The sequence below is a fragment of the Danaus plexippus genome, chromosome 2 (assembly GCF_018135715.1).
Source record: "Danaus plexippus chromosome 2, MEX_DaPlex, whole genome shotgun sequence".
Classification (NCBI taxonomy): Eukaryota; Metazoa; Arthropoda; class Insecta; order Lepidoptera; family Nymphalidae; genus Danaus; species Danaus plexippus.
In genome coordinates this window covers 6,327,818-6,354,744 of record NC_083537.1, presented here as the reverse complement: position 1 = coordinate 6,354,744, position 26,927 = coordinate 6,327,818, and the positions used below count along the sequence as shown (strand labels likewise).

The following is a 26,927-nucleotide window of genomic DNA, read 5'->3' as shown; positions in this document are numbered from 1 at the left end:
AAAATAAGAAAAGGTAAGGTGAGGTAATAAAATTGAATCGATGACCTTTAATTTCAATGTAATTTATATTATATGTAAAATAATATATATAAATTAATCTATATCTAACGTTCTGAATGAACCCTGATTACTGACGTCAAAATTATCTTTATTCACTCTTTTGCTCTCGTCAGTGCCGTACTTCATCTCTTCCTCCAACCACGGCCTGTACTCTACGATCTTATTCTCCCAATATTCTGAAAAATATATTGTCTTTTCAGTCTTTCATGTACATAACATTGTAGTTACAAAAAGGTTACGATAATACATGACCGATAACAGTTACAGAAAGGTTATTTGTAACTTTTACTCATAGCCAAGTAATTTTTATTAACATTATTATTATTTTTCTAATATAAAACTCCAAAGACTGGTAAAGTGATGTTAATTTCATTTTAATTAAATTCGACTAATCTAATAGGATAGTGGCGCCTTTATAATAGTAACAATTAATAATATTTCTATATTTTAAGACAAGTGTCTCGAAAAATATTATTTATGTCTTACTATACAAATTGCCTTCATTAAATCAATAATTCTTTTAGTAACCTAGCTTCACCTTATAGTTAAAATTTTTTGGTAAATTTTTACACAATGCTATTTTAAGTAACGGATTAATTATACCAAAATTAAACCAGAATTATAAATTAATATGCACCACGTGAAATTCAAGTAACTTCCAATACCATAACTTTTGTTCACTGATTTTACAAGTCCAAATAATTTATTACTTATATAAAGTTTATATAAGATAAAAATATATTTATATTAAAAATGTTAAGTCCTATGAGGAAGATAATTTACTTCAGTTATTACATTTAAAAATTCCAGTATCTCCTCAAAATGAATGATCCATTGAGAGGTCGTAGTTTGGTAAGATTTGAAAAATTAAATTTTCGCCATTTGATCTTATATTTACGCATTAAAAAAAGGGACCTAGAAAACATAAATATGTCATGAGTGATTTTGTTCCGTACCTATAATTTCTTTTACTGAGCCGCCACTTCCTCCATATTCAACTGGAACTGTGTCCTTTGGTAAAATTTCAAGTAACTCGTCATAGCATTTATAAATTCGCAGCTGAAAAAGTTACTATGATATATTTTTTTATAACTTATCCATATATACATATTATATTTCCAACGTACTCTCTGTTTTGCTTTTTCTCCCAAAAAACCAGATACAAGTTTAAAAATAATTTCTATACCAGGAGGGACATTCACATGATGGCTACCTTTGAGACGCAGCGGCAACGAGTCCTGAAAGAATGATACATTTGCTAAGTAAATAGACAATAACGTGATAACAAACCGGAAGATTGTTTACAGCCACGTTTACGTCCAACAGGAGGCCAAAAGCTGAATTGCCTTTAAAAAACAATACATGTTAGACATTTCTGCTGCAAGGTACTTATGGTATTATTTACATCATTTTTACCACTATCTTTACCACCCTTGATATGTTATCTATACAATATCTTTAAAATAATTACTTATCTAAAACAAACCGCAACATGCAGTCATTAACGATAGAAATTAAGTGGTATCGATAAGTTTACCTGGCTGACGGCTACCAATTTCTTCAAAAGACTAGGATTTGCTTGTGTTAAATGACTCATCGTAACATTCTGGTAATCAACCAGTATCATGGTTCCCATCACAGCGGCCACGTCGTTTTCCATGACTAATATCTAAAATGTAACTTTTTGATACTTTGTATTTTTATAACATAACAAATAAGTAATACATTTTGCCAGCAAATACTTTAGCAAAACTTTTGTTTGTTTCTTTCAACTATAAATTCTTGTTATTAAGAAGAAGCTGCATCGAAGGAATAACAAACACACAAAATCTACCATGAAAATATATCTGTTACTGTTAGTAATTATTATTTATAGCACTCGTCATAGAATAAGATATCATAATAATCTGGCTTAAGGCTTATGAGGCATAAAGAAAAGATTACACAAATAAAATCCTTGTGAACACTACGAACCTGTACTAAGTAGTATAAAATACACATTATATCAGCACCATTATATTTTTCTGGATCAAAGGCACCCGGCCTTATCATTATAACAGTCGGATGCAGATTTTTTGGTTGAGGTAGTATTAGACATGTTCTAAAACATATGGAAAGTTTAGTAGGTATACATTTTACTAATTCATGCAAATTATCAAAATAATTCTTAAATTACCAACACCTGTAATTAAAATTATATATCAAATCAAAATGATTACACACAAATACTTTTACAACTTTTATCTGTAATAAATTTTAACAGCTGCAATAAAGGTTATATATAATCTTTTACTTGGTGCTTTTCATACCCAAGTCTGAGAAATTCTATAAATGCTGGTTCCGTTGGCTTCAATCTTAAGGTGACATCGGGAGCGGTGGAACGCAAAGTATAAAATAAGTCCAATTTACTCTTGGCACGTTCTAAGCTGAACTTACAACCCCTCAGCAAAGCAGCCAGCCATTGGTCATCTAAAATTTATTATCCTATACTATTTAAAATTATTCTGAAGTGAATTTATAATAATATAATTTTTCAGATTTCGCACATACAACAACGATTTCATTACAAACAAAAAACTTATTACAAACGGTTACCAAGTACAGGGATTGTAAATTATTTTTAACTCAAAAAAAGTATCAACCACATCACTAAAACCAGGTGCACTTGTGTTCAACTACCTTGACAAAAAAATTATCTTATTAAATTGTAGGAATACAATACAACCACATTTATATATAATAAAAAATACATTAACGACATGTTATTTTATTTTTTAACAATATTTTGAGACATACCAAGATCAGATTAAGATAAAAAAAATGCCAAATCATTGCTGTTATGTAAATTCATGTTATTGTAAATTTAGTTTAAGGTTTCATTTGCAATAAAGGAAAAATGGGAAAATATAAGTAAACCTCATTAATTACGATTAAAATTAAAAGAAATAAACACACCAGTTCTCGCTTTTAAATGAGGTTGTTTTGATATCCATTCTTTTAAATTTGTTAAATCATTTGCAAGCTGCTTTGGATGCTCATTTAAATCTTTTTTTGCTATCGCAGACAGCTCGGGGGTCAATTCACGAACCATTGCACAAAACTGTAAGGAATTTTATTACATTAATTATTAAGTGTATTCATATTGCAATATTAATGTGTGTGTGCAAAATTCAATACTTATATGCACAAAATAAAATAACTTTATCGTTGTTTCTAAATTATTTAAAGTGGAATCGAATCTTAGTATTAAAATATTATTATTATTAACAGTAAAATATTTTCTCAAAATTAAAACTAAGATTTTTAAGCATTTTTTTATTACATGGAATTTAAATAATATTAGGTATAGGCATACTAGTTTGATTTAAAGTCTGTTAAGATGTTTTGTAAATTGTCATTATGTCAGTTCGCTTATGCTATGGTAATAGGTTATCGATTAACACAGCTTTAGGTATCTAATATATACATATGTATATATATACATATGTATTTAAACGATAGTGATAAACTCAGCTGTAATTTTTAGCTTACATTAGTTGTAAACATTACAAAATAGGTCGTATAAGAAAGATTCGGAATCAGCAGTGTATACCAACCTAATGTAGATAAACCAAATATCCTATTTTTTAAGATAAATTTATAGATTAAGATTATCTGGCAGGGCTTATGGATTTTTTTTTTTTATAATTATTTAATTGATGCCAGTATCCCAAAAAAAATATACAAAATATGAACTTAGATACACTGACTATATGTAAGTGACTGTCAAACGGGTCGTTCAACTTAAAAATACTGTTTGTTTAAACTTTACAATGTAACTAAAAAGATATGCATGATAAATTCGTGTTGTATTCTTTATTACCTGCGGCTTACAAAAAAATTTGTAACAAATTATATTTATTTCAAGGAGAATATCTTTTAACAACGTTAATTTAATGTTTATAAATATTATCGGAGTTTAGCCTTTAATCTATTTTTATTCTGGCAATTTGATAGTGTTGTATTAAAGTATCTAGAAAAAATGATTGTGCAGTAAAATATTTTCACATTTATTAATTCATATGTTGCCTTTTGTGATGTGTTTCGAATTTCATAAAAATGTTTATTGTAGATAAACCATACAATTTCTTTCAAACAAATCTTATAAAACAATGTGGACACGTCAAATTCTAGCAATAATAATGTTTATAGCTATTTGAGAGTTAAATATATGCAATAAAACGTTTCAAACAGTGAACCTTTTTGACAATAATTGGACGATAGATGGATAATTAGGTACTTTACCGTAAATATTATGTGTAAACCACGAGTACCCACTTATTTTTATAAGCCTTTGTGAACTCCTTTAATAAATAATGTTTCTTAAAATACTCACTATTGAAATAAATACTATAAAAAAAATTCTTGAATACCTTACGTGTGTTCAGTTTTGAAATTCAAAGGTGCTCTTTTTCTTATATCATTAACTAGGACGATTCATAATTGATTTTATTTTATTCTATAACTAGGTGAGGTGACACATAATGATAAAATTGATATGAAAATTTATTATTATACGAACATGAACTTGCACATAACTAAGGCTGATATCTTGAGGCCCAGTTTCACCAATCAATGTTAAATAAATGAGGGCTTGTTAAGGCGTTTGATGGACTGTTAGATGTATCGATGCGTCTTACCACGCACTAATGTCTGTGTAAACGTCTTAACAAGACATTTTTATTAATGCGTTGTTAATTTTTCATCGTGAAACGTAAATATATTAACAGGCTATTATATTTTTGAAGGTTCGTTTGTAAATGTCTCGTTGAGATTTAACAAATAGAGATTGGTGAAACTGATTCTTAACATTTAACAATTTAAATTATAAATTTAAAAAATATTTATTCTGACGTCTTGTTACAGACTCTTATACAGAACGAATTGTTAAATTATTTAGCTACCTTAAAAATCAAAATTCTTACCACAAACACGGCTTAATAAATGAAATTTCACTTATGAATAACACCTTAAAATTGTAAATGATACAATAAAAAAGTGCTACGAACTCACAACAAAATACTTATCAGTCAAACAAGCACCTTGCAACGAAACAATATAGGTCTGTATGTTTGATCGACTTTGTATCGACTAACTTTATCAGTTGAGTTACCGATAACAGTCGTCTGCGACGTTGTGACTCCGGACTGGATAAATTAACACCTGACACGAAAATTATATCTCTATAGTTAAAATGTATACAGTTATTGAAAAATTGTAGTATGTGAATCTAATTTTTTGTTCATTTACTTACTTACTTGTTTTTCCATCTTTAAAATAACTATAAGAGCTTGAAATTAACAACCATTTGATATTAATAATGCAAAGATAGTGAGATAATTAGTTAGGTAAGAGAGAAATAAACAAAATAGTAAAATACATTTATTTTTTTAGATAATCTTATACGTTTACTTACCAATACCATCGACATTAATATAGAATTTTCTAAAGAAGATAAATAAAATAATATCTGATGTTTTTTAATTTGATTCTCGTATTTTATTTTTCTTAATTTTGCCCGACATTTCAAATACTTTTGTATGATTGCTTATTTTGGTATACGAGATGAAAGTGCCTGTCAGTTACTCTCTTTTTTGTCATATAAGTTTGACGATTTTTTAATCTCCTGAGGTACTGTTCTTTGTACACGAATACCAGCCTAACTTTAAGTGTTAAGGTTTTGCAGTGATATTTTTTTTTAATTTCAATAGCCTCACATATTCTGTTTCACATATATCTGTGTTCAAGAGCAATGGCCTGTAGTTTGTTAAAGGACATGTAATAGTCTGACTTGTCTACTGATTTTTTTTTGTCATTGAAATGAAATTCAAGGTCGTCTATTTTAATAGATATTTAAGAAGACACACACATATTCATCTCATTTTCTCATAACCACAGTTGCTCAAAAGTAATCAAAACTTAGGATGTGCCATAGTGTAGTAATAAACGCAAGCTAAATCCAAAAAAAAACAATCATACAAAAAGATATCTTACAATTTGTTTTTACTGATACGTCTCAGATTTATCCATATTTATCCTTTGGTGCAATAATTTCCAGTTTTATTGTTTTTTTTTTATATGTTTAATATGGTGAAAAAATCCCTTGGGTTATAGAGATAAAAGTTGTGAACAAATACTTTTTTAAACTATCAGAGTAGAATTAAGCCTTTTTACTACAGTCAATTAATGGAAATAAAAAAGATAAAAAAAGGGTAAAATGAATAGTGGATCAAGAAGTGTACTGTTTTAAATACAGAAGTTAAATATTAACAAACTAGTTTATATTCATAGATAAATGGTACTCTGGAATAAATCAATTAAGAGGTTTAAACTTGGATATTATTCTAGTCTAGATTGGAATCCCTTCACGAGCAGAATTCCTCGATTTCTTCGTTCTGGCACGTTTTATAAAACATAAGCTTAGAAAATATAAATATTCATTTTGCTTATAACTAATATATATTTAACATATAATATTATTATACTAAAATACAAACCATTATTGTTTATATTACATATACTGTAAATAATAAAAACTTATTAAATGAGATAGAGCAGTTGCGAAAAAGGCGATAATCAAGGGAACTAGAATCGTTCTAAAACATTTTTTTCGAGTAAGAGGGGAAAATATGTTAAATATATCAATAAGTTAGTCATTATAATACTTCAAAGTTATTACTGATGAGCGTTTTATTAAATTTTATCTAAATCAGATCTTTTAATATTTTACACGTTCTTTGACTTCTTTAGCGTGCTATAAGTTTTTTAAAGGGGCAGACTCCTCACTAAAACAACGGAGCAAAGTTGGTAATATGTTACCAATATCAATTCTTAGATCATGTTATTATTTACAATCAAAATATATGTTAATAAACATTTAGCCGAAATTCGTTATATAAAGTGTTCTTATCTCAGCTTCAATTCCTAAAAACTCAAAAAATATTTGAAAATTTGAATTATTTTTTTTATGTCTAAAGTATTTTTGTAGGTATAATAAAGATATTTCTGTGTTTTAATGATGTCTACGAAATTATCTTAGTAGGATTTTATAAATAAGTAAAAAAATGTTGATTGATTAAAAATCAAGAAATTGGGGATCTATTTGGCAGAAAGTTCCCATTCCTTTAGTAATATTGAGTTGCAAAGCTATTTAAAAAAATAATTGTTATGAATTAAACTATTATTTATTATCTTTCAGATGTTCCGTTCTACTTTATATATCTACTTTTTCAATTTTCAATCTTCCTTTAATATACTAGATACTATTCAAGACTTTCTTTTCTGAATAACACATTGTTAAACATTTTAAAGTGCATTTGGTGGTTATATATGATTATGAACTGTTACTGTTTCAAAAAAATCTTTAACTGAAAATAATATTGAACTTGTTACGTAAGCATAGCCGAGAAAAAACCTTATAGTTCATCAATGGTGTTAAGTGCTGCCAAATGCTGGTGCTGAGTCATAGATGGGAATGGGAAATGGTTTTTAACTTTATTCAGTCTGAAGTCAACCGACGACTTACATTCAACCATTTAGGATGTAGGTAGTTATAACTCTTAATTATATATTGAGTCTGAAGTCAATCACCTACTAACAGAAGTCTCTTTAGAATGTAGTTAGTTATCAGTCTTAATTGTAACTTAAATATAATGTTATAAGTAAAACTGATTTTTCTTGGATCCTCCGCTACCACCGAACGTAGTTAACTTCCTTACTACCCTAACGTATAGCTAAATATAAAAAATAAATGCAGTAATTAGCATAAAAAACTAACAAATTACCAGGACGACAAAAAAATGTTTTCTAAAACAGCTAGGAAACAGTCCAATACGCTTGTTCTTTTCAAAATTATATGTGGGTCATTAAAAAATATTAATAATTAAATTTATATTTATATTTAAAATAAAAACAAATTATTTAATATTTCAAAGTAATGATTCTTAATTTTAAATCATTAACTTAGAATTTTTAAAGAGAACTCAAGGGATTACAATTCATGGTTTTATAGATATTTAAGATTTTCACGTACACATTTAAATTTTAAATGAAACTAAGTTTTTCGAATACTTCGTGTTTTTAATTATTTTATAGCTGCATAATCCCTTTCACTTAAAGAGACGCTCTCACCTCGTCTGCCCGTGATCACGGTTGCTGTAAACTGTAAAGAAACCGAAACGTCAGGATTATGTTGTTATAAAATAATAAAAAACACGTACTTTCTGACAAGCTAAGTTTTATTTTTAACGGTTTTTGTTAGAGGTAGCACCAAACAAACAAAACCGAATCATCGTAAAAGTTTTAACATAAAATGAATTTGTAAAGATAATATTTGTTTGACGTTAAACTTAAAAATACATAATAATAGAAAGTTTTGGAAACTTTGAGATCTACTTAACGTTTTATGGTATAAGAAAAGTAAACAAACACCGACTCTTAAATCTAACTGTAAATGAAGATAGTCTTGTTTTGGAAAGGTATCAAATATTACATTATAATACACTAGTATCATTTTATAAAATTTATACTGGACTGAAAATAAAAATCTTTTACTTACAAATTAACAGGCGCAAGAAAGGTAACTTTACTGGATAGTTTAAAAAATATATTATAAAAACATTATTAATATAAATTAAACACTAACTCCCTTAAAAAACTGTTAACACACATCTATGGAAGTGTATTCATTAAAAACAACGCAAATAAATTCAAGATTTGTCTTAACAGTTACGAAAAATTAAATAAGTAATAATTGTTCTATAAAAATATATAACAAAGTAGAGGTAACTGACACCTACCAGTATAAAAATAATAAAGCTAAAACTAATATGAACATAAAAGTTCATAAAAGCCATAACAAAACTGGTAACTATAATTTATAGTGATCACACTAAAAGTTATCCAACAGGCGTTGCCATTAATCAAACTGTATTGATTCATTCTTCGTGAGCCGTTTAGATTCATCACTGCCATATTTGAGGTCCTCTTCGAAAAACGAGTCATACTCCCTTATCTTATTCTTCCAATAATCTGTTCAATAAAAATTTATTGAGAAAAAGTTTATCTTTAAAATTGCAATCATTATTATTTTTAACGTACAAATTTTAACTTACAAATAAACACGAAATCATTAAATAATAGTGATTAATCGTTTACATCACTGAATATTAAATAAATTAAAAATTAAAAATCTAAATTATAATATAAAACAGTAATTGTTGAAATAAAACTGTTGTAAATTGTAACAAAGGAAATCTTAATTTGTAAAACAAAAATATTATCTATGAAAGTATAAAAATTTACTTTTACAGCATACTAAAAATACAGACCCACACATTGTCGAAAGCTGTCTCCGGTTCCTCCATATTCCTCAGGTATGATCTCTTTAGGAAAGTAATCATGCAAAGCACTTTTACTGTGGAATAGAATCTGAAATTTTTTACTTAATAATTTATCCTAATACAAAAGAATCGTTGACTTTTTGAAATTTGCTACTCATGCATATCATCACTTATCGACATATGCAGTATCGAAGAGATGAAAGTGATAAGATAGTAATAACAATTGCAATAAACTACTTCACACAGTGCAACAATGTTGCATTAATGCCTCATTAGCTGAATAACCTTCTAAAAGCATTGATTGCTTGATATACATTAATCTGAATTTGAAATTATCGAACATATGTGATTAAGATTGCAAACAATTTATATATAAAATAAAAACATAAAGGATGATAATTATTTTCATTCTACTTATTTATACACGATATTTTAATATTTAATATACAAAACACTTAAAATTCACTCACCCTTTGCTTATTCTTTTCACTAAGAATCATTTTAGCGACTTTAAAAAATGTTTCAAAAAAGTACGGAGTATTTAAAAAATGTATTCTCTTTATACGAATAGGGACAGCGTCCTAAAAACATACGAGTTCATATAACATTCATAATGTTTAAAATGGAATCTAAACGTATATTTATATGTGTTTTCATACATATGTCTGGTTGATCAACCAATTTAAATGATAATTTATATTTGATACAGTTTGTTGAAGTTAGACCTAAATTTTAAAAGATTTCTTGTATGTATACATTTTTTTATAATGAGTATTGCTGTTAGCCCTGTGGCTTTGACAGCGTCACCGATAGAGAGGGCAGGCACTGAGTCCCGTTTCTTGTATTACGTACAATAGTAGTCCTTAAAATCAATAAAAAAAATACTTAGTTTAAAATCGTCGATATATTTATAAAATACTTAGATACCTGTCTAGCTAATCCTATATGCCGTAAATGGGTAAGCGATGTTTGTGTGTAATGACCAAATTTGGTACCCGCAAAGTCCAATACGTGAATTGTTCCAGCCACAACAAAAGTATCGTCTTCCATAAAACATATCTATATCAAATAAAATTACAAAATTTCTTAAAAAATGTTAAAACAAATATCCAAAGAGAAAAGCAACGGCTTGGCTTGTAAATCACCTGTTCCATAAACGATAAAAGACTTAATACATCTATAATATGATATTCCTTAGGATCAAATCTTCCTAGTCTGTAAAATATAATCCTGGGTTCTGCCGGGTTTAGAGTCTTCGGTAATATTACTACAGATCTACAAAAAAAAAAATACAATTCACAAAATTAAAGTAATTGCAATGTGGATTGTAAACTTTTAACTCTTACCCCAAATTCAAAAGGTCTATTAGTTTGGATTCATTGAACTTAATGCTATACAGATATGGCGCTGTGCTCCTCAGTGAATAATACAAGTCAATTTTGGACTTTGCCTGCTCCATTCTATATTTACAACCACGTAAAAAAGCCAAAAGCCATTGATCATCTGTAATAGTAACAAAAAAACTAATATCGAATAAAAAAAACTAATACCTTCAAGGACAAAAAAGTTTGTATACTTATCAATTTCTAAAAAAAAAAGCAAAATAAAATTATTTCAATTGAAATAAATTTAACAGCTTTACATTTTACTGTACTAAAAAAATATTTACATTTAAATAAATATACCTGTCCTGGCTTTCAAATGTTTTTGATTTAAGATCCATTGTTTGAATTGTTGTATTTTTTCATCGATCAACTCGGGATCTTCATTTAATTCTTTTCGGGCTTTTTCAGCCAGAGCTGTTGGCAGTGGTCGAACATTCATTGTTTAAGATCCTAAAAACAATTATTATCAAAATATTTATACATATTAGAACAGCTTCTAGCATTTACGACTATTAATCTTTTAATATGTTTTTAGTACATATCTAATAAAATTTTAATAAAATATGTAAAGATATTTGTCTCACGCTTATTATATTTAAAATACTCTTATCACAATTTTGCATGAGGGAACTAAATACGAAGCTTTTACAGTTAGGTATTCGACGAACCTAGCGCTTGCAAGGTGAATCCATGGAATCCTGAGAAATTTCGTCTCATAAATCTACATAATAGTTTATGTCCGAAGCTTTATAAATGAGAAACTGGAAACGCTCCGTACCTAGTTAACAATAGTCACAAGTTGTGGGAAGGGTACTCAAATCTTCTATTAGTGCTTATACTTAAGATTGGCATTATATTTTTTCATGGTCATTAACAATTCACTTTTTTGCATTCATATTATTGAGAATTGGTTTTTCATATACCAACGTTTACTGTCACTGTATTGTATTTTGTTACATATGTGTATTAAATCATTCAGATATTGTACACCTCTTTATTTATCACACTACGTCAAACAAGAAGTGTAAAGACAATAAAAAATATATTTACTTGCGCAGAAATCGAACTTGCGATCTCTTGAATATCGTATCTCCATTGTTTAAACTATCACGCCTTTATGTAATATGTTAAACAACCATATCGGAATGAAATGAATTACCTTTGTTTTTGTTTTTATATATATATTATTTATTTAATGAATAAATAGAATATAAGTGTATTTATATGTTTTACACTGAAAAGGTTTGAAAAAATTTATAAACATCAATTTACCTATAACATAAAAATTTAGCTTCATGAAAATAAGAGATTGAAAAAGTTTTTATATTTTTAATATTATTTAAATGTTTTTTATTTATTTTTATAAGCCCGTGACCGGCTTTAAAATTAATTGAAAAAAATACACATTTAAAAATACATATCACGCATCACACAGAATAAAATTCACTTTACTTGTTTACTTATTGTTTAAACTTACTTTTTGTACGAGCTATTGACGTGAGTACCTTTAATAATCACATATTTTTCTTAAATTTTGAGTAACTATCACTCTGCAAGCACCTTCATTGTCTTTATTTCACAAAGCATTACAAACTGTAAAGTTATTACTCAAACTCTCTAAAAATTTGACAACTACAAATGGAAAGCTGATGACAATTTCTCTTCTCTTTAAGAAATCGTTATTTTCACTGAATTTTATATGACAGATTTTTGCAACCCAATCTTTTATAAGACGAACGATAATTTGGTACAGAATAAGACAAGATATAAACGCCTCGTTGCCATTTAATTATCTATGAAGTGCATCTTCAAACATATACGCAAATCCTATAAATATGATTATTTATATAAATCACTAATAAGAACCTACACGCAACTAATAATAAAATAAAGTAACGATTACTTTAATACATGTTATACATTTTTGTATATAGTAAGAACTTGATAAGATATGACAATATAACATTGGAAAGGGCAAAAATTACTATTCACACTAGGCAATAACACAGAAGACTCGCTTATTAAGTGACTTGATTTTGATTATAGTAAGATTGTACTGGTTTAGAGATTAATAAAGAACCACTATTTCAATGACAAAAAAAGCAGGGGGTCATAATATGTCCAACCGATTATTATTCTCAAAACTAATTAAAACAGCAATGTTCAGAATCAAAAACTTATAATTTTTACGTAAACTGTTTATATTTGGAAATTAAACTGAATTTTAATTTCAATGACAGATCTTTCAGAATTGTATATTAAGAAAAAATAATAATTGAGAGTCGTATTACTGAAATAAATCAAATTTACACATTTGATTTCTATATAAATTTTTTGTAGATTTATTTAAAGAAGTTTTGTACAAATTTTTCTAAAAAACCACAGATGTCATATGTATATTATATTTAAAAAAGTATTTTCAAATAGTACATTTTTAATAGTCGCGAACTAAATCGCAGACAGATAATTACGTGAGTTTTTGTCATGTCCAATTAGTAAAATTAAATTTAAATAAAATAAATATCTGTTTTCTAAATAAATCTTTATCAAAATTTATCGACCAACTGTATATAATGAAACCAACAAACTATCACTATATAACTATCATACATTATATAAAGTACACCTGTGCAATACCTATCTTATCTATTATTTTAAGGTATCTAACATAGCTCCGATCTCTTTCGAACAGTGTGTGTTTAACTAAAAAAATATATTAGTAGTAATTGATCGTTAATTTGTTTCAATAAACCACAAAGAAGTGTCTGATGATTAGATAATGAGGTTTAAGGTTACAGTTGACCTTTTGACAGAGTTCGACTTTAAAACTCTTAATTAGAACTATTTATAATAAACATTGTATTATTGCAATCTCCGCACGAGGTTAATAGCAAATGATAACGTTAACGAATTATAGTTAATAAAAATACTCATAATTCTGGTTAATTAAATACCTCTTTTTCTACAAAAACATAACACCGTATATCTGCTTAATATGTAATCGCTTGATTAGTAAATAAAACGAATAATTAAATATTATTTTTCAAAAAAGTCAAAAACCATCTCATTTATTAAAAGTATCCATTGTTTATAATAATTTCCAAAAAAATCAAGTCTATTGAGATAAAATAATCCACTTATAACATTTCTTTAACCAAAGTGAACAGACGGTGACTTTGTGACGTATGACAAACAGACTCGAAGAACGCTAGATGACACTGGCGACTGAATGTTACTTCGGATCACGGATCACGAAAGTACCTACACCTAACTCAGGTGTTAAGTTTTCTAATACATCAATTATGTAAGAAGAACGAGGTGTATTTATATATTTTAAAGACACAATATCGGGATGGTTAAAATTGCTTCAAAGCTTTTCTTTGTTTAAAAAATTGTGTTTCTTTTAATTGTTATGTGATGAAGTTATGGTTTTCGCTGATACATATTAGTATAACTGTGTTCTAGATTTTTTTTTCACTAAACTAATAAAAATACATGTTATTAATATACGAATTAGTACCGTTTAATATTAATATTAATATCGTTTCGAATTAACTTTATTTAAAATAATATACGTGTTTCATTAAAGTATAAATTAAAACAAACGACTGTTTTAACTTTGAGGTTAGGCTATTCTTATTGTAAATAACAAAATTTTATATAGATACCTTATCAATGCGGTTTTTGTAACACAACAAATACGAGCCGTTATCAAAACATAAAATTAATGGACATCAATTAATCTTTGTGAATGCACATTAACTTTTACGTGATTGATAAACAACTTACACAACTTTGTTGGAGCTCCGACCACTGTTTTTGACTGTCAAAGTCACAGTTATATTATATTGAGGTAAATCGTTCTGGCGTCATTGCTTCACTGACTTAGGAGGCGTTAAATAAATTTTATTGATAAAAGTGTTCTCTTTATTAACATATCTTTGTTTGTAAAACATAAATAATTGAGAAGTGTGGTCATAGTTTTTAAAACAATAATTATTACGTTGGTATAACAATGAATAATATTAAACTATAATAATTTTACTGCGTGTTATATACAAATTATAATTAATCTGAAATTATTAATAAGTTTTGTCCGCAATTCCAACATCTGACTGTATTGTATCGTCATATAATATTTAAAAGGTTTCAATGATTTGGCACGCAGGATTATTTTATGGTCAAAATAGCACTAAAAGTAGTACACCTATCTGCGTTTAAAATCCTAGTAATGAAACAAAAGCGTCCGTACAATTACGTTGTTGTTTTTTTTTATGCACTTTATTTCAAATATACAAGAACAGAACGTAACTAAATAAATTTTACCAGGTATGCTTACTCTTAGTTTTGATAGTTATAAAACATACATAAAATTACTACTTCTTTATTTATAAATACTCGCAGATTATAGTATTAACGTAAGTTATGAAATGAAAAATGGGAAATGCTTCGTATGTAGTATCATCATGCCAACTTAAACTGAGCATATTGATAGATATCATATATATGGTAAAATAATTAATCGCGAATGTATCATACCGAAACATTAAAATTAATTTAATATAAATAATAAGCCCCAATAACACTAAAAATGACTTATATCGTAAATCATTATTTACTATACAATATGATACTTACTATACAAATAAACAAGTAACTTACTATACAATTTCTTGATCTGGTTTTATAAAATCGTTTAATCGTGTATATAAGATTTCGTAACTAGTTTGCCATCTACCTTGCTTATTAAAGTACAGAATAGGCTATAAATACAATAATTCAGATTATAGACCCATGTTAAAAACTAAACACATTATCACTGATAAAATAACCATAGAGATTGCGGAGCATTTGTCTATTTATTTCTTCTCAATAAAATAGATTATCACACTGGTGATAGTTTTTTCCAAACGAATGATGCCATAAATTTGGAGATTAGGTGCTTTAAAAACTTGAAAAAAAATTGTTTGTTCACAGATTTTTATTTTAGATTTTTAGACCTCGGACATTATAATATAAATTATAAAATGATATTTAAAAAAAACATACCTTCTTTCCAAAAATTATCAACTATCAATGAGAACTGCTTCATAAATAAATTACTTAAAAAGAGACGTTATGGAAAACATGCTTTAAAACAAAATAAAAGAACAACATTATATTTATGCAAATATTTTATTTTTAGCTATCCTTTCCAAAAAAAAAATATAGAAATACACAACCGAAAAATTTTGAAGTCAACCACGTCATAGCGGGTAAATGCAACGAAAATTATAAGTTAATCAAATTCCAATTGTCTGAATGAACCCTCGACCCCAAACAATGTCTCAGCCGTCCTTGGTTTTCCCACTCGCTTTGATTCGTCCGAACCGTATTTTAAATCATCTTCTAACCACGAGCTATACTCTTGTACCTTGGCCTTCCAATATTCTGCAAACAATAAAATCATGTTAATATATATGATATTAATAATATAAAAATAAAGAGTGTGTCTTAATGAAATATATAAGAACCTGAAATCTCCTTAATATTACCACCATTTCCACCATATTCATTTGGTAATATTTCCTGAGGAATATGTTTGTATAGTTCTTCATAATTTTTGTTATGGACGTAAAGCTGTAAAATATTAAATAATTTAAAAAGACAAGCATACCGCTTTTTAAAATTTTTTGATTATAAATATTATACAAGATGAAAGAACGGGATATGAAATATACCCTATTTCTGTTTTTCTCGTTGAGCACATTTTTAATAATGCCAAAAATATTTTCAAATCCTGGAGGTGTATTGATATAATGTGTGCCTTTCATACGCACTGGTCCCGCGTCCTGAAAATTAAAATTTTATAGTAAGTAAAAAGAAATCTTACATTTATTATTAATATGATTTTCATTTTAATACACTACCTGAGAAAGTACAGCCATCTTCTTCATAGAACTCGGTGTTATTTGCAACCAATGTGCAAGGGTGACACCTTCCATGTCCATAATTGTTTTAAAACCTGATATAATAGTCGCGTCATCTTCGTATATAAGGATCTTATTGGATATAAAATAATAAAAAGTTGTTAAAATAGTTTAAAATAGCATATACAAATATTGTGTTTTATGTCAGATAATGCGTTTTTTTAACTAGTATGTAGTATTACGTACGCGCTGTATAATTGATGCTGCAGAGAATATGTCGAGGAAGTTATACTTAGCGGGATCATAACTACCAGCCCGAATAATTATAATCCTCGGTGAGTCGGGTGTTGCGGTTTTCAAGAGAGTAACATAAGTCCTAATTATTAAAAAATGTATTTATAAAGTATCTTAATACACATTATACACTTTGTGTACTACATTTTATAATAAAATATTTATAAAAATATTTATCACCCTAAATCCATGATTTCATTGAAAAGTGGATCCGAAGCCTTGAGTCGAAATAGTTCTGGTGCCAAAGATCTCATTGAGTAATAAAGGTCCAACTTTTCTTTCGTCCGCTCTAGGCTGTACTTACATCCTCTTAAAAACGCCACTAGCCACTGATCATCTGTAAAATAAAATGATTGATTCGTGTTTTATAAGTTATTGGATTGAAAAAGGAATCACAGATTTCATATTCAACACATAATAAACAAAAGTACAGGTTCCATGTCTAAGTACCCAAATCAGAATGGAATTGTATAAGAGATTCGCAATTAATTGATAATAAATGAAGTATGATGTTATTTATTACTGTTTTTTATAACTTATTCTCATACCTGATTTTAACAGAATTTATACGGAACCAAATTGTATATAAACTATAAAGAATACATAAAATATATCCAAAATAGATTTAAAAAAAACCTACTAGCTCTTTCATTGCACTTTTAAAAAAATATATAAAATAAATTACAAAACACAGGACATATTTATTTATCCAGTGAATTAATTTGCTATAAAATAAAGAAAGATTCAAAAAAGAACAGCGAAACTTAGAAACCTTAACATTTAATTGTAATATGTATGTTTTATTTTATCAAAATTGTATGTTAAGGAAATATATAAGATTAATAATTTTCTAAACATCCACACGAAACCGCTGAATCTCCAAGTTATTATATGCTATTTTTCAGTACGTATACCCCACGATATTTACGTTTAGATGATTGTCAACCTTAACCTTGAGTTTTGCATCGTCACTTTGCATTCGTAGCGAACAGTTTATCATTGATAATACTTCGCGTATTATCGTATCAGCCAATGACTATTGAATGTTAAACGAGCAACGCTTTACATGTAGTTCGAAGATTAAAACTTGTGTTAAGCATACTGATACAGTGTAGAACATCGAGACCCGCATGATATTATCTATAAAATTATGAGTTCATATAATAGTGCCAAATAATTTTGTCGAGTTTAGATGAACAGCTGAGGTACAACGTAAGAAAAGAAAAGCTGACTAACTTAGTCCAAGTCTAAGCCTAAAAATCTAAATGTAATAAAATTATTTTACTTTATTATAAATATCTTAATTGTTTGTTGATATCTTTATATCCAAACCAATTTATATTCCATATATTAGAATTAAAATCTATTGAGATGTAAAAAAGAATGAATGAAGAAGTTGAAGAAATACAGAAGACAAAGAAAATAATTCATAGCAATACCTGTTCTTGCTCTTAAATGTGGTTGTTTGGACAACCAATCTTTAATGCTTCGAAGATCGCTTTCAATAGTTTTTGCATCTTCGTTTAATTCCTCTCGAGCCTTTTTAGCCAACTCTGGACACAAAGGTCGTATAGACATAGCTGTATCCTCAACTTATCTTACCAACTTAATTGTACGAAGAGAAACACAACACTAAATCAATTTTTAATCCACATAACTGATTACTTTTATCAGTTTTATAAGAGATAACAGTCAGTTGGATGCGATTAAAATTAATTTAATGTGTGATTATATTGAAGTAATTTTATTATTAAGTTATTTTAAATCGTTCATTAAAGAACGAATTAACAAAGAATTTTGAAACATTTCTTGATGTGTTTATCAGATATAAATTACATTTATACGTCGTTGCAAACAAGGTGTTTCATACTTTACATTCTGACAAATTTGTAAGGGAGTAGTATCATAAACACTTGTTAATAAAATATTAATTAACAACAAATATTTAATTTAGAAGGTTTCTTTAATTTTAAAGGCATATTAATTGCAAATTTGTTCAATATATTTAATATAACCGTCTGAAGATAAATAAGATTACATGCCACACTGCTATTACGTGTACGTACGAGTTTTTAACAATCAATCCTGCCTTTTATTTTTACTTCCTTAGGTTTATTTTGCGTATATTGCAATACATATGCTACAGTAAATTACAAAACTTTATTCAAGTTACGTTACGGAACTACCTATTATATACTACTCCTCATGATGAATTCCGCCAGAAAGCTTCTTTTAAGTTACAGAGTTGGAATCGAAAGTGTGAAAGTTCATCGTTGCTAAACCTTCAGTAATATAACGGTAATTGACGACAATTCTTAATCCATTCGTTTGGTTTTCGATTTGTTTATAACTATTAATAGCCACAAATATATTTATTTTATTTTTTGAAAGATAGGATTTTCAAACTTTGGATAGCAAGATATATTGAAATTTTGTAACAAGTTCTTATTTACAATAATAATAACAATGAACTTTATTTCATTAATCAAACTCCAGTTGTCGGAAAGAACCCTCGACCCCAAACAATGTTTCAGCCGTCCTTGGGTTTCCCACTCGCTTTGATTCATCCGAACCGTATTTTAAATCATCTTCTAACCACGAGCTATACTCTTGTACCTTAGCCTTCCAATATTCTGCAAACCAATAAAATCATGTTAATATATATGATATTAATAATATAAAAATAAAGAGTGTGTCTTAATGAAATATATAAGAACCTGAAATCTCCTTAATATTACCACCATTTCCACCATATTCATTTGGTAATATTTCCTGAGGAATATGTTTGTATAGTTCTTCGAAATTTTTATTATGGACGTAAAGCTGAAAATATTTAGTTGAAGTATTGATACTGAAGAAAATACAGTTATACCTTTCTAATATTAAAATTATAGATCATTTAAATAAAAAAATCATTATATAACTAACTCCCCGTTTGTGAAAAGTATTAGTTGTTGAAATTTCAATAAAAAAAAAATCTTACACGCTGTCTATTTTTCTCATTTAACAAATTTTTAACCATGTTAAAAAAATTATCAAACCATGACGGTGTATTAATGTAATGTGCTCCTTTCATACGTAGCGGCCAGGCGTCCTGAAATTAAGGAATTAATTAGATAAATTTTCTACCAACAGTATTTACGTATACACCATCAGTTCACGTCAGGAATAAAAAAATAAAAAATAGGGAATATAAAAATATTTTAAATATAAGAACCTTAAAGTGATTCCTCAAGTGGGTAACTATGTTATGATACATAATTTATTCAGAAGAATTTTATATCCGAAAGGTTACCTGTGAAAGAACAGCCATCTTCTTCATAACGCTGGGCGTGATTTGCAATAAGTGTGCGAGAGTGATGCCTTCCATGTCCATAATTGTTTTAAAACCAGATACAACAGTTGCGTCATCTTCGAAAATGAGAATCTAAGAAAAAATTTACGTCATATATATACACTCTTGGCATTTTACAAAAACGTTTCTGCATTTTAAAATCAATTTGCTCAAATGCGTCAATGTTAAGCCAAAATACCTTCTGTATGTGTGCAGTAGCAGAGAATATGTCAATAAAGTTGTATTTAGCGGGATCATAACAACCAGCTCGAATTATGATAATCCTCGGTGAATCAGGGGTAGCGGTTTTCGGCAGTATCAGGTAAGTCCTTATAAAAAATAATATTTTTTAACATAGTAATCTATAAAATGACATCATAAAACAAAAGGAAGAATCATTCAATATCCTTATTACCCCAAACTGATTAATTCATCAAAAACAGAATCAGTAGCCTTCACTCTAAATAGTTCTGGTGCCAATGACCTCATAGAATAATATAGGTCTAATTTTTCTTTCGTGCGCTCTAGACTGTACTTGCATCCTCTTAAAAAAGCGACAAGCCACTGATCATCTATAAAATAAAATCATTCATGTTGTTTTATTTGAATTAATTTATTTTCTAACAATAAATAAAAATAATAACAAATTATAGTGCCGTTGAAAAATTTAAACCTGTTTCTAAATGTTATATCTCATAGAGAGTTTCCTGTTTTTATTTGAGCTTACTTCGCTACAAGAAGTCTAGAACATCATTCATACAAGATCGTCTTCGTGTAGCGACATTTATTTTTTTATAAAGCGAAAATAAACTAACAATATTTTCTATCTATAAACCTTTTTTAACGTAAACTTTCAACTTGTCATTACTTTAAAATTTCAAATTATTATTGGCAATTATTTTCTCCATTAAATTACGATAAAGATTGTCGGATGAATAATATTCTACAGCAACAGTGTCAAAAAATTTCCAAAACACACAATGTTATATATTTGATATTTGATGAATATTATTATGCTTCATCCGTTACATTACTTTTGTAAATAGAACTGAATTTATGTTGCACCCTTCACTTATTTTGTTTTATTTTTTACTCTAAATTGTGCATATTGTTACAAAATAAACTTAAATTATATTTTTTGCAGGATTTAATGAACCAATTGTGTTTTTTTACCTATAATGGCATTCAAGCATTCAGTAATTAATTTTTATGAATAAGACAAAACATATAATCCATAATACAAACTAAAAGTGCAATAATAATAATAAATGAAAATTCGATATTTATTTATAAGCACTAATTCATTAAGATCAAATTAAAAGTCTTATTTCATATAGATCGTCTTACCTAGTCTAGCCTTTAAATGAGGTTGCTTGGATAACCAATCCTTAATATATTGTAGGTCACGTTGAATATTTTTCGGATCTTCATTTAACTCCTCCTGTGCCTTTTTGGCTAACTCTGGACACAAGGGTCGTAAACTCATATTTTTTTAGTCTTAAGATAGTGTCCTAGAAGTGTTACTGCACTTGGTGGATTGGTAATCAAACGATTGTAAAAAATTATTATTGTGAGTTGATTATTTTTATCATAGATATATACATATAAAAAAGATAAAATGTTCAGACCTCGATAAAACCGTTAAGTGATACTTTACACAGAGGTTATGATTTATACATAATATACAAGTAAATTAAAACCAGAAAAAAGTATTTGGTGACAAATACTAATAAATTTTTAACAAAATATTATAATTAAATTCATTTTTAGGTATATTGATTGGTGTCAGTGAATGAAATAACAAACACTGAAATTATTAGATCGAGAATGAATTCACTAATCAGTGGCCTTAAAAACATTAAAATACGTATTTTAAAATAATGGCGAAAATGTACTTTAGTTATTTAATTTTATTTTGCAAGGTAAATAAATAAATGTTACTTGATAAATTCTGATGAAACAACATGGTTTTAAGTTTTACATACAAATTCGCTGTTTTTATATTGTTCATCATAGTTAAATCAGTCTCAATTATCAAATTTCGAAATATCAAAGCAAACTGATTCTCTTTAAAAATTGGCAGCACTTTATTTTTTTAATTTTAATTTTCTCAAGCGACGTATATTCTATTTTTGCAAACGGTTGAACTGTGATGTGATGTCATGTATTTATGTAATGTTTTAGGATTTTCTAAAAGAGTTCATGTCTTTTTCATATAAAATTAAAAATTATTAGGCACATTGTTTAATTATTTTCATACAAATTTACCAACTACACTGTTATACCAATATCTATATCTAGTCGAATTGTAACTGACGGAAAGATCCTTCTAGACCGAATAGGTTTTCAGAAGTGTTTGGTTTTCCGGGACGTTTTGATTCATCTGTTCCATTCTTAAGATCTTCTTCCAAATATGAACTGCATGCATCTATTTTATTCTTCCAATATCCTACAAAAATTACACCGTTATGAAATCATATGTAATACTGTATTTAATTAAATATGAATGAATTCTGAACTGCAGTATACGTAATAAGTACCCTTAATTTCCTGTATGCTGCCACCTTTTCCTCCATATTCCGCTGGTAAAACCTCCTGGGAGATGTGTTTGTATAATTCATTATAATTTTTGTTGTGTACATACAACTGAAAATGAAAAGATATTTTTAATCTTTCTTAATTAATCCTGTCAGAGGTTATATACTACAAACGTCGATATAAAGGAGTTGTTTAAATTGCATTTTAAAATTGAACGCACTTTAGACTTACTATTATTGACTGTATGAAATCATATTCATTGATAATTTTACACAATTAATCTGCTTGATTTGAAATAAAGAAATATTTACATTATGTTTCAGAATTTAATATTTACCCTGTTTCTATTCTTCTCATTCAGCAACGACTTAATTGCGTTGAATACCGTTTCGAAGCCTGGAGGAGTGTTAATATAATGAACGCCTTTCATGCGGATTGGTAGAGCATCCTAAAAAAAGAATAAATTACAAATAGTTTATATTTTTGTGAACATAAAATAACACTTAAATAATTAACTTATATACTTTATTATACCAGTTAGTATTAAAACTCTAAACTTGAATACTTTCTGATCGAACTGGTAAAAAAATAATTTAGAATTTTTTGAAAATATTTTTTATAATTAATTTGTAAAACTCACGGAAACTCGTAAAGATAATGTACACTAAATAATGGATAACAGTAAAATAATTTTAAATGCACAACTATAATACTTTTTTTTTTGTAAAATTTACTAAATTAAATTAAATTTCTAATACATAAATACCTGGGTGTAAACGACCATCTTTTTCATAACACTCGGTGTGAGTTGCAACAAATGACCCATTGTTACACTCTCTAAGTCTATAAGGGTTGTAAGCCCAGATATAACTATGGCATCATCTTCGTACATCAGAATCTAAATAACAAAAATAATCATAAGATGCTTCTATCTTCTTACTTATTTAATAAAGTTCTTATTTTAATGGTAATGTTTATTTTAGCTCAGAATTTACTAGTCAGTCTTTTTTTTTACTGTATTAGATTCAATAGAAAAAAATTAAGAGTAATCAATTTTTGGCAATAATATTTCTAAAATAATCATATAAATTTGATTAAAAGTTCACTATACAAACTGAGGTATTCATCGTTACGACCAATATTTGATCTTGAAATTCTATAACTATATATTTCAATTTGAATTCAAGCTTTTGTTAAATAAAAGATATATCATACGTTCAATATAAAGTTTTAAAAAGAGACAACTGTTTCAGAAAGGTCACTGAAAAATTATAAATTCTTTTCAAAATTTAAAACTGAATTCACACTCATTTACTAGAATTGTATCCTTACTAATGTTTCTTTACATGTATATATTCTTTTTCAATTAGTTTAATCTTGAATCTCTTTGGCAGACTACAACTATTTTAGAAATCAAGCAGTACCAGCATTAAGTTCCATTACTTTTACATAAATGAGAATAAAATAATATGATACCTACATTTTGAAATACAGCACCACAAGAGAATATATCGAAAAAAGAAAATTTATCTGGATTGTACATTCCAGGTCGAATAAGAGCAATCCGAGGTGAATCCGGCTTTTCCAACTTTGGCAATATCAAGTAACTCCTGAAATATTTAAATAAATCCTTTAGAGAGTTGTAAACAAACAGAGATTCATCAAAAATAATACTTCTAAATCAAAAGCAGACACATATATATAGATAATAACTATAATGAGATCTAAGACTTTCGCGAGTTTTATTCATTTAAATCAAACTAATATTTTTCGGATATACAACGTGTGCTTTAACAGTTAAATAACATGACCAACTCACAGACTGTCACATCTCGTCTGCCCGTGATCATGGTTGATGAAGAGTAACCAAAACGTTGGGAGTATGTAGTTTTAACAAAAAATAAAGCACATGTAGTATATCTGAAAAATATTAGTTTCATTTAAATAGTTTCATTTAAAAAAAATAACCAATCAGTAGTATAAATAGGATTATTATATGAAATAATAATACATATACAGTTCCTAACAAATATTATTACAAATGAACGTACCCCAGATCCATAATTGTATTGAATAGAGGTTCATTATGTTTCACTTTGTAAATCTCCGGTGCTACCGTTCGTAATGTGTAAAACAGATCCAACTTCTCTTTAGTCCTTTCGAGACTGTGCTTACATCCTCTAATAAAAGCGAGCAACCATTGGTCATCTGTAAAGTCAACATCCTGTATAATATTTTAATTTACCATTGACTTCAGACACTTAAACTATGGAAATAAAAAATGTGTATTTAAAAATATAGATCTTGTAACTAACCAGTAACGCGGTCTGGACTTTTTTATGACGAAAATCGTAACCTAGACATGAATAATTGGGGCCTATTTGTGATACTGATACCTGGGCTATAATTTAGTTAGTTTCGCTAAAATTCATTAAGTTATTTTTTGTGTAAAATAGGAACAAATATCTAAAAGTGTATCCATCCGTTTATACACATCACGTGAAAATATTAGTAGGGTAAACTATTTTTTACCGTAAGCTATATTCATGTGAACATTTCTAAAAAAAAATAACATTACTTCCTTCACAATACAAATCTTCAAACTTCACTATAGAAATTTTAGGATAGAAAATAGTATATTATCGATAACAAAAAAATTACATAAATTACTTAAAGTATCATAATTTTAATTATAATGGTCTCAAAATGACACACATTTCCAAAAGTACTGGTTTTTTACTTTACCTGTTCTTACTTTCAGGTGTGGTTGCTTAGCCAACCAGTCCTTTATATGCTGTATGTCGCCCTCAATAGTTTTTGGATCTTCATTTAATTCCAACTTAGCCTTTTCGGCTAATTCGGGACACAATTGTCGTAGAGACATAATATTGAGTAAAAATCCCTAACTTTCTCAAGTAACAACACAAATCAAGCTATGATTTTTATCAATATAATGTCGACGATACTTGTATCCTAACAAAATGTTATTATCGCTGTTTATCAGAAATAGTTCAATATTGAAGGTGCCGACCAATTGCTAAAAGAAATTTAATAACAACAGCGTATATCAATCGTAAATAATATCGGTATATTGAACTAAAAACGTTGAGCATAAAAATATACCCAAAGTCCATGACAAAAAGATTATGTGCTATCATAGAAACAAGATACGAAATTGCTTATCAAACCTTGCATTACGATTAGCACCTGATAATAATACCTAATACTGACAAAGAGCTTTATATTTTTATGTAATTAAAGTAATATAATGCAGGACCAAGTTAAAATATATTTAACAAAAGAGAAATTATATATTTAAATTAGTAATGTTGACTATTATAACTATATAATTATAAAAAATTTAGGTCCAGACCAAATTTGTTGAAGCTAATTATATTAACCCCATTCAACTAAACGACACAAATTAAATTATTTTGATGTGGCATTTAAAATTGTTTGTTAGACAAAACGAATTTCTTTAATGAAGGATACAGAAATATCATCTGTTTACACCAAATACAAAACTATATGTACAAAAGATGTAAAGTAAATTAGAATTTCAAATTTTTGTCTCCAAACAGACCTAATCCAGTGTAGAAAATATTATTTTACTGGACACAACTATGGGAGTTTGTGTCTTTTTTATGATAATAAAATGTAAAACGTGTCCTTATATCTCCTCGATATGGACAAAGACTTCAGCTTAATCTTTATTTGTAACAACAAGGGGTGATATTTATATTTCAAATATATTTCCGACAAAATTGAAGGATGCTAATTTGGTATGCTTGTTGTTGTTTTCTTTAAACCTATAGGTAAACGCCCAAGAAATATCAAAGACATATGAGCCTCGATATCATTAAAAACATTGATATTTTTTTTTTTAATTCATATAACTTCAATCCATTATTGGATATAATTCCATGGGAAATATGTGCTATGTTTAAAGTAGATATATGTTTAATATTTAAATTCATTCAAATTAGAGTACAAACATAAATTTCTATTATGGCAGTATTTCACGAAG

The 26,927-nt window shown here is 27.6% G+C and overlaps 5 protein-coding genes across 8 annotated transcripts; all 5 read right to left on the bottom strand.

The window, feature by feature from the left end:
• Positions 1-46: 46 nt before the first annotated feature.
• On the bottom strand, positions 47-5,202 carry LOC116779761 (alpha-tocopherol transfer protein-like). Of its 2 annotated transcripts, none has more exons than XM_032674179.2 (8): positions 5,025-5,202; positions 3,016-3,160; positions 2,370-2,529; positions 2,035-2,161; positions 1,598-1,729; positions 1,188-1,298; positions 1,017-1,119; positions 47-236 (listed from the first exon to the last, which is right to left on the bottom strand). In XM_032674179.2, the coding sequence occupies exons 2-8, from the start codon at positions 3,149-3,151 to the stop codon at positions 94-96; spliced, it is 912 nt and encodes a 303-aa protein (XP_032530070.2). In that variant the 5' UTR covers positions 3,152-3,160; positions 5,025-5,202; the 3' UTR covers positions 47-93. The 2 variants fall into 2 exon arrangements, with proteins under 2 accessions (XP_032530070.2, XP_032530071.2); XM_032674180.2 differs by having other exon boundaries at positions 5,113-5,190.
• A 3,406-nt stretch (positions 5,203-8,608) lies between these two features.
• LOC116779762 (alpha-tocopherol transfer protein-like) lies at positions 8,609-14,650 on the bottom strand. 3 transcript variants are annotated; one of them, XM_032674184.2, is made up of 8 exons: positions 14,615-14,650; positions 11,126-11,275; positions 10,787-10,943; positions 10,586-10,715; positions 10,368-10,499; positions 9,911-10,021; positions 9,429-9,528; positions 8,609-9,129 (listed from the first exon to the last, which is right to left on the bottom strand). In XM_032674184.2, the coding sequence occupies exons 2-8, from the start codon at positions 11,262-11,264 to the stop codon at positions 9,017-9,019; spliced, it is 882 nt and encodes a 293-aa protein (XP_032530075.2). In that variant the 5' UTR covers positions 11,265-11,275; positions 14,615-14,650; the 3' UTR covers positions 8,609-9,016. The 3 variants fall into 3 exon arrangements, with proteins under 3 accessions (XP_032530075.2, XP_032530076.2, XP_032530074.2); XM_032674185.2 differs by lacking the exon at positions 14,615-14,650 and adding an exon at positions 12,303-12,636; XM_032674183.2 differs by having other exon boundaries at positions 8,610-9,129; positions 14,494-14,643.
• Positions 14,651-15,981: 1,331 nt separating this feature from the next.
• On the bottom strand, positions 15,982-18,674 carry LOC116779760 (alpha-tocopherol transfer protein-like). Its single transcript, XM_061529971.1, has 7 exons — positions 18,468-18,674; positions 17,209-17,365; positions 16,981-17,110; positions 16,735-16,866; positions 16,546-16,656; positions 16,339-16,444; positions 15,982-16,255 (listed from the first exon to the last, which is right to left on the bottom strand). Exons 1-7 carry the CDS (start codon positions 18,604-18,606, stop codon positions 16,104-16,106), a joined length of 927 nt encoding a protein of 308 aa, XP_061385955.1. The 5' UTR covers positions 18,607-18,674; the 3' UTR covers positions 15,982-16,103.
• A 311-nt stretch (positions 18,675-18,985) lies between these two features.
• On the bottom strand, positions 18,986-21,927 carry LOC116779660 (alpha-tocopherol transfer protein-like). Its single transcript, XM_032674054.2, has 7 exons — positions 21,710-21,927; positions 20,778-20,934; positions 20,562-20,691; positions 20,324-20,455; positions 20,012-20,122; positions 19,746-19,851; positions 18,986-19,661 (listed from the first exon to the last, which is right to left on the bottom strand). Exons 1-7 carry the CDS (start codon positions 21,846-21,848, stop codon positions 19,510-19,512), a joined length of 927 nt encoding a protein of 308 aa, XP_032529945.2. The 5' UTR covers positions 21,849-21,927; the 3' UTR covers positions 18,986-19,509.
• A 663-nt stretch (positions 21,928-22,590) lies between these two features.
• On the bottom strand, positions 22,591-26,001 carry LOC116779635 (alpha-tocopherol transfer protein-like). Its single transcript, XM_032674022.2, has 7 exons — positions 25,646-26,001; positions 24,952-25,108; positions 24,381-24,510; positions 23,667-23,798; positions 23,238-23,348; positions 22,903-23,008; positions 22,591-22,811 (listed from the first exon to the last, which is right to left on the bottom strand). Exons 1-7 carry the CDS (start codon positions 25,782-25,784, stop codon positions 22,660-22,662), a joined length of 927 nt encoding a protein of 308 aa, XP_032529913.1. The 5' UTR covers positions 25,785-26,001; the 3' UTR covers positions 22,591-22,659.
• Between the last annotated feature and the right edge of the window lie 926 nt (positions 26,002-26,927).